This window comes from Habropoda laboriosa, unplaced genomic scaffold, assembly GCF_001263275.1.
Source record: "Habropoda laboriosa isolate 0110345459 unplaced genomic scaffold, ASM126327v1 scaffold110, whole genome shotgun sequence".
Lineage (NCBI taxonomy): Eukaryota > Metazoa > Arthropoda > Insecta > Hymenoptera > Apidae > Habropoda > Habropoda laboriosa.
In genome coordinates this window covers 257,988-266,741 of record NW_017100243.1, presented here as the reverse complement: position 1 = coordinate 266,741, position 8,754 = coordinate 257,988, and the positions used below count along the sequence as shown (strand labels likewise).

Sequence of the window (8,754 nt, the reverse complement as noted above, 5' to 3'; positions counted from 1 at the left end):
GGAGAGAACGCCTGGACTATCCGCCGGTCGCTTCTGAGAGAGGAGAGGACAGGGAGGTTACCCGGACGTCTGAGGAAGCTCGGAGAGGATTGCCTAGTACTTCTGTTGGTATGGAGAGAAGGGCTGGACTATCCGCCGGTCGCCTTTGAGAGAGGAGTGGACAGGGAGGTTACCTGGACGTCTGGAGAAGCTCGGAGAGGATTGCCTAGTACTTCTGTTGGTATGGAGAGAAGGGCTGGACTATCCGCCGGTCGCCTACCAGGAGAAGTGCGGGTGGACTCTCCGATCATACGCGTATCACTTGAATATTGTGATAGGAGAGTACGAGAGCTATACCTGGGTCGCTCCTGGAATGAAAAGAACGGCTGGAATGTCCACCGGACGCCTTCCGGAGAGTAGAGTACAGGAGGCTCACCGGACGCATTCCCACAGTAAGTGTTATAAATCATTTTATCCGTTTCGTTAATATTGTAACCGGAGAGTACGACTGCTTAAAGCCGGACGCCCGAAAGCAAAAGCAACAGCTTAAACACTGCATTGATTTGTTCGAAATTATTTTGTACCAAACATTTAACATGTATCGACGAAAGATAAATAAACTTTTGTGTGTTTTTCCCAGATACCAAAGAATATCGTTGCATTCCATAAAATCCTACTACAATCTCTATTTTAAACAAAGGAGAACAAATTAATTTTCTACACCTAGTAATTCCTCAACCCTTTCTCACAACGGCACCCAAAAAAAGAAAGAAGAAAATCTGCACAAATCCCAGAGAAATTTGATCTCGAAATCCACGAAACCCGGCACCGATTCGAACAGCGATACAGCTAAGAGCGTAAAGGGGAAGCCGTGAAATGGAAAATAGCTGGGTGTATCCGCGGATTTTTCCTCCGATCAGGCGCGAAAAGCCCTGTCGCGTTTCCATTTAATATTGTACGGTACAAGCAACGACACGGATCGCTTCCGGGCAAAGGGGTAGGACGGTCGAACGGTATGCGATCAATTTTGTAACGATCGAGAGAGAGCCGGCAGCAAACGACGGGCTGTTCTCTTGTCGAAGCGGATCCGCGAGCGTTTACCCTTCCTAGCTGAATAATTCGACGCGTGAAAATATCGCGGGGAAACCGCGGCCACCAACGATCACGACCGCGATAAAAAGGGGCACGATTCCGTGGAAAGGGCGACGCGGCCAATGATATCGGTCGGTTGAGCCGCGCCCGCGTAATAACCGTGAAATTATTCAAAACGTTCCCGTGCATGGGAATTCGTCATCGCTGGTACACGAGTCGACCCACATGTTCGTCGACCGGCCTCCCTTTTAATCCTTGATAAATATCTTCGATTAATTCGCGTTTCTCTGCACACTTTGAACGTATACGTGATCTTCTGTTCTCGGGGAATTGATCCAAGTAAATGGAGAAATGTTAAAAAAACCATCTTGGAAAATGAGAATGTTCTGTATTAACACGTTCGATTTGCCCCTTTCCCCGGTGTAAATCGTTAACTACGTAAACACAATTAACGAATTCTCTCCGCATCTGACCTGAGAATGAATCCTTTTTTAATAATTTTTAGTACTGATTTACAAAACAAAATGTTTCCCACTGTCCTCGGTGTTGTCAGTCTTGAAAGGGTTGAAAGACCAGTCCAAAAAGTGAGTCCAAAGTTGCAATGCTCAGAATCCAAAATCTCAATTTACAATAGTCAATTCAGCCTAACTCCCACACATCCCAATACAAGTTCCTCCAATAAATAGATCCAAAGCAAGGAACACAAAAATCCTCCTAAAATCCCACAAACACTGTATCCAACGAAAACGAGGGATCTCGACCCAAAATTCTACCCTTCGCATAAAAACTCTCATCACAGTTTAGCCAAACTTCTCAAAATTCCAAGCAAGACTGTCGTATCGTATTCGTTCCACTTCGAGGTGGAATCGCAAGCGATGGCAAAACGACGACTTCCCAATCCTAATTGAAATTGTAAATTTCCTGCATCGGCCTAGGTTATACGTATACGTACAAGGTAACGCAATTAATTCACCGTTGCGATATAACGAAATCGTCACGTCCACACGATAAACCCGGGGGTTACCTACTCCCGTAGTTTCGGTCCTTAACAAAAAGCGATAACAGAACTGATTGCCGCTGCGTGTAGATTGTACGTGAATCAGCCAATCAGAAGGTATATATATGCTATGTCTGCACACACTCTGTACAGCTTGTGAATCGCATAGTGCATTGTGTATATGAGCAACACACAAGCTGTGTGTACAGTTGCCTTAAGTTCGATCGTAGGTAGAGCAGGTACTAGCTAACGTTTGATTCAACGGCTGTCCTTTACGGTAGCAACAAGCGCGCGGGCATAGCTATGCCAATTCTCCAAGTCATGTCGGTAAGTAAACGTATATGTCCATACGCGACGCAATAGTCGACGTTTATAACCGCGGGAGCAAACGTACGTGCACACACACAGAAAGAGACACACCTGTGAATCTGTTAAATGTGCGTCAAAGTATCAACGTTATACCTTAAACGCGCGCGAGGGGCGCGTGTAGTGTTGTACCAGGTTAGGTACAATAGACAGTCCTTAGTAAGATTAATAGGTATTCCTACGGTACGAGGCATACGTGCCGCAACGTATCCGCGTTGCGGAGCCATTAATCAACGTTGAATCGTAAATAGACCCAAACGAACCGAGATGATGCGTTAAATAATTGAATAGAGGCATTAATCACGCATGCCTACCACCTACCGGTTCCAAACCTCCAGCAATGCTTTATAAATAATTGGAATGGATTAACCCCCCGTTATCCTAGAGAAATATTTTCCTCGAAAGCAAACACTTTCCTCCAACCCCTCCACGGGCCAGTCTTGCTTCAGCTCTTTACCTTTGTATTCGAATATCGAGCTGTACAGAGCAGGGCTACACGGTGGATTGCTCCGGCTGGAATCACTCAGATACTCGAGAGCACGTAGACGCGAGGTAACTTAGGTACACTCATATTTCGATACACGGGTATTTCGGTGGCTGGTAACATGGGTACTTGGATGGTGAGACGGCTAGAAGCGTAAGTTCTGGTGTACTTGAAGAGGTGGATACTTCGATATTTGGCAAGTTAGGGAGATGGATACTTGGGTTTTCGGATGCTTAGGTACTCGAACATTTGAATTCTCGAATGCTTGAATACTCGGGTACCTGGGACTTCAGATTCTTAGGTATGTGGGAAATTTGATACTCGGATATTTGGGCATTTCGAATGCTTACGTACTCAAATCCTTAGATTTCCGAATACTTAGGCACTCGAATATTTAGGTTTCTTAAATACTCGGATGCCCAGGATCTCAGATTTCTAAGTATTGGGAAACTTAGACACTCGGATACTTAGGCACTCGAATGCCTAAATTTCCGAATGCTTAAATACTCGAGTGCATAGAAACTCAGATTTCTAAGTATTCGGAAACTTAGACACTCGGAAATTTAGGAATTTCGAATCCTTAGGTGCTCGAATGCTTAAATTTCCGAATTCTTCGGTACTCGAGTGCTTGAATACCCCAACACACGACTTCCCGAGTACCAAACCAATGGAGTAAAAGAAAAGAACGTCGGAAAATTGAGAGATACTTAAATTTCTCTAAAACCCTTTCCACATACCTACATATAAAACAACTAATTTAAAATTCTAAGCAGATCAGGGGAAATTTGATATTCCCATCAAGAACTGGAAACGCTATAAGTAATGTTCTCCGATATGCACCCGCTCGAAAATATATACTCCGCGGAAGCGTGTTAAGGTCAAATGAGTTTTCAACTATAATCGTGATGCGCCTCGTGATGAACGGCGAAACAGTGGCATCGGCGGAACGCAATTTACATTTTCCTAGTAGCACTGTCTATTCCATTATTCACTCGAACCCGTTCATAATGTGAAACGTGCATAAAGAACCGAAGAATAAAAGTTTCATCGTACGAAACCATTATCATCTCTTTCCTCCTTTGTTCCATTAACAATTTCCAAACAATAAGAACAGTCCTATTTCTCGATAGGCTATAACGATCTTTTCTATACGATTAACGATCGATTTATCGCTACTTTCGGATTTTGCACCAAGGGAAACGCGGTTTCCATCATCTTCCTGGATAGAATTTTACCAGAACGTCAATCGAGACGAAGAATAAACAGCAATAAATACAATTACAAAGCTGACGCGTAACATCCCACCGAATCGATTCAATTTTCCCGAATGCAGATTTCTACGGTACAGCGATTTGTAAACACTGCAGTCGCGACGCGGCATTTCACTGCTATCCCCGACATTTTTATGAAAAATACGCGGAGTGCTCTGAATTAACGCGTCGAGGACAGTGTGACCGATTTAGGCATTCGAATACTTAGATTTTGGAATGTTTAAATGCAAAGGTGCCTAGGATCGCAGATTCCTAGGTATTCGGGAACATAGATACTCGGATAGTCAGGCATTTCGAATATTTAGGCACTCGAATGCCTAAATTTTCCAATACTTAAATACTCGAGCGCTTAAGATCTCAGATTCTTAAATATTCGGATATTTAGGCATTTCGAATACTTAAATACTCGGGTGCCTAGGATCCCAGATTCCCAGCCATTTGGGAACTTAGATATTTCGAATACTTAGACACTCGAATGCCGAAAATTTCCGAATACTTAAATACTCGTGCGCGTATGATCTCAAATTCTTAGGCATTCGGGAACCAAGACACTCGGATATTCAGGCATTTCGATTACTTAGGCACTCGAATGCCTAAATTTCCGAATCCTTAAATACCCGAATGCCTAGCATCTCAAATTCTTAGGCATTCAGGAACTCAGACACTCGGATATTCGGGCATTTCGAATACTCAGGTACCCAAATTCCTCGATCACCGAGTGACACTAATTACACACTAAAAAATGAAACCTTAACCACAATAAACACTCCCATAAAATCGAACCGTCAGATCTTAACAAACTCCATCCCTACCGAACCTATCCTAAATTCCACTACCTTCCTAAACACATTAATAACCATGCAACGCACATCACACTGATTATAACATCAAAATCCATGCCCAAGTTTCACGCACCGAAATGGAACGGCACAGAGTATAAAATTCTCTGTAACACGACTCGACGGCGCCACTGCATTTTTATCGCGCGCCTTCGATCCGGTCTCATAAGAGATTTTATCGGCATCGCCGATGGAACTCCTCTCAAGTGCATTTGCGAGCCGATGATTGCTTCTCGGTGGTATCATGTTCGACGAGCAGCCCGCCCACTCTTACCTCGACCGACCAGCTGGGGGGGTAGTAGAAAATAAGCAAGGGTAAAGAATCGAGTGGAAAAGGCGAGGTGGACGACGTTGTCTCTTTGCTCTGTGCTCGCCGCGAGAAGGAAAACGAGAAAAGCAAGCAAGTAAGCAAAAGAAGGAGCAAGGAGGAGGAACCTGAGCAAACAAGAAGGCGGGACCAGTGAAATTCTTTCGTTTTCGAGGAAGGCACGTCTCGCTTTTCCTACTAGAAACTACATAATTCATCTTTCTGCTTGCAACTGTACTAAATCATTTCGATCGATGTTCAATCCATCTTCTTTCGATTCGGCCTATACATTGTTTCATCTAGCCAAGAATTATACGCCCCTGGAATATACACGGGGAATTAACGCAATTCCACCCCCGTTTCTTTGTTTGTTTCGTTTCCTCGTTCATACGTAACACGGTATATATATGTGTGTGTGTGTGTACTATTCGAACCATCGAGCACGCGGCGACGTTGCTTTCTCGAACGGTTAACGTTAAAGCGCTATTCCGTCGATAAGCCTTTGTTCGCTTTTTTCACCCTCCGAAATGAACGCCCCTTTTCGCCCCGTGAATGCGTTTAATGTAACTGGCTTATTCGAGACAATGGCACGGCACACGGCACAGTGCCGGGGAAACTATTTTTCCCCGTGAGTTCATTGCCGAACCAATTGGTCGCTCTCGAAATTCTTCGAATAATTGTGTCCGGAGCGAATTGTAGCTCCGGCGAGAAATGAACCAGCGAACCGTTAAACGAACGACAAAGGAGATTCGAAAGAAGGATAATTTGTCTTATATTTGAAATTTTCGACCGTCTATCTCTGTACACTTACAAACATTCAACCCTAGTGCGTTCTTGGGTCAAAAGAGACCCAAAGAGGCTACGCACCCGGGGTCAAAAAAGACTGAGAAACCTTACATAAAACAATTCTTATGAACCCAGACGATAAACTTTCGATACAATGTTAAGAGGACATAAATTCGACAACAGCAGAGGTAATTAAAAAAAAAATAAAAAAACGATGGGTCAAAAGTGACCCGAGCACCGTACTTCGATTAACCCTTTCACATCTCCGAACTTATGGAAGAGAAATTGCCCACCGCTGGTCCATTAAAGGTCTGAGAATTTTTTAACGCAAGTTTCAAATAGTTCAACACGCGACCGGTGTAATGTCGGAAGTGTAAAAGCTGTAGCGCATACTTCAGCGAAGTATTCGAACTGCGACACGAAGGTATTTAATTTGAGACGAGTTATAATGAACTCCAACTAAAATTACAGCAATTAACTAGAAAACTCGACAGACGTCCGTAAAACACGAATTTCGTCGATAGTCGGCACGAAGGAGCAAACAAATCTGAAATTCGCCAGAATTATATCCGCGGCGACACAGGTGACCCGATTATTTGGTGGAATTCTCTGTCTGTGTGCAGGGGCGTGATTGTTACAGGGGAAATGTTTCTAGGCCGGAGAACCCGGTCTGCTAACCAGTTCAGTACGCATCCGTGATGTCTAAAGGGCAGTAACTGACCGTGATATTAATTGCTTTCTGGCTATTAGCAAATGGGCCCTCGGAGATGCCGCGCAAAGGGAGTGGCGGCCCTGCTCGACCGTTTGCCATTAACATTAACGCAACGTGCCGTGTTACGGTAGCTATAGGCTACAGATTCGCGTGCACGCGCGTTTAAAATCGCGGGGAGTAGAGGGGGGAGAAACGAACATACGACGGGCATTGTTTGTCGTAAAGACGACGACAGAGGATATACGGAGGCAGGCCGTAACGTAACTGAAAGTTAAACGGAACTCGAGGCACACTCGAGCCACTAATCTTGTTCACCCGTCGACTCTCGCCTTGCGTTTTAAGCCTTTATATCCCTTCCTATTCGCGTCTAACTTCCTAAAGAGGACTTTCACCTTTGAGAATAGACGAAAAATCGATTTTCTGCCTGTTTGCGTTTTTTTTTTTCTTTCGTAGTGGTACACATGTCGAGAATATTCGCGAGTGTTATATCGAAAAGTGACGCAATCGATCTATTTGAAATTTTTGCGAATCAGCCATTTTGTTTTTCACGTGAAAACTGATTTTAAAGGTAACAGAGTGAATTGTGTTGGTTGGATTATGTCCATTAATCATTCTTCTCTTTTTTACTCAACATACTGAATACTATCTAGCTGAAATTGTATTTTTCGAACACACTATAGATTGCCGGGGATTGATGAAACGATTGAAGTTGAATGAAAAATCGACGACACGAGTGGGGTCGTTCTACAGTTCGAACGACTCATATTTTTCGTTTCATGACAAATGCGTATTAATGAATATTGCGAGATATCGATCACTCGATTGATATCGCGTCGATAGACAATCGGCGGTAAGAACGACGCAGCATCATGGACGAAACAATCGGTATGAATATGTTCTGCACGTCGCGCAAACATTTTTCCCGGGTAATTGTTTACCATTGGTGCCCGTGGAAAGATGGGAGGAAGGGCATTTTACGTATTCGAAATAGTTTCGAAAATTTGTTAATTCATTCGAATCGACTTTGTCAATACGGATTCATTTGCCGGCCGACAAAACCCCGTTCGCAAATATGCGAACGTTAATTAAGTTCCGACTCGATGCTCTATACACGGGACGATATATTCGTTATAAAAATGTTACCGAATGGTAGTATTCCATGAGTTGACAAATGGATCGGTAATGGCGGTGGCGCAGGATAAATTTTCAGTGGAACGTTGAAATCTTCATCGCAGCGCCGATGAAAACACTCGATGAAATCGAAATAAATTTTCGAGTGTAATACAAATGCGCCGTTTAATGCATCGGAATATTTGCCGTAACAATTAACAACACGGACGTTTTCCACTGTGCGTAACTAACATGCGCGTTACACGTCTCCATAAATGCAACATTTCACTAATTTCTATTTTCCATTTCAATTAACACTACTCGTCGTTTCTATTTCTTTTCCTCCTATACCTACCGTCAAGCGTAATACAAATGCAATTAACATGCCCGGAATGTTTGTCGTGACAATTAACTGTGCAAATATTCACTGTACATTACTAGCCTGTCCACGATAAACACAACTTTTACTTATTTTTCTTCTCCATTCCAATTAACGCTTCGCGTCCTTACTTTATTCCTATTCGATAAACATAACCTAAACTTCGAATATTTGTCAGACGCTTCGGACGGCAATAGAGGGGCAAACAAAGAGACTAAACAGACGGATGCACTTTCTCTACGAATTGATCGATGCATCCCTCCAGATGTCGGCACTGACAACGCACGTCGATAAATGCAATCGATAAAAACACTTACCTTGAAATGCAGCCTCGAAGGTGGTCTTCTCCTCGACGGGATTCTGGGCGAGCACCAACACAACCGCCAGATGACCAAAGATCACGAAAAACCGGCAAACACGAAGTTCAGCCAT

The 8,754-nt window shown here is 43.6% G+C and overlaps 1 protein-coding gene across 1 annotated transcript in view; it reads right to left on the bottom strand.

Moving 5' to 3' along the window:
- LOC108572105 (pikachurin) overlaps positions 1 to 8,754 on the bottom strand; it is a 272,858-nt gene extending 264,104 nt beyond the window's left edge. Inside the window, exon 1 of the mRNA XM_017934297.1 lies at positions 8,640 to 8,754. Within this exon, the coding sequence (XP_017789786.1) occupies positions 8,640 to 8,754 (115 nt within the window). The remainder of the gene's footprint in view (positions 1 to 8,639) is intronic.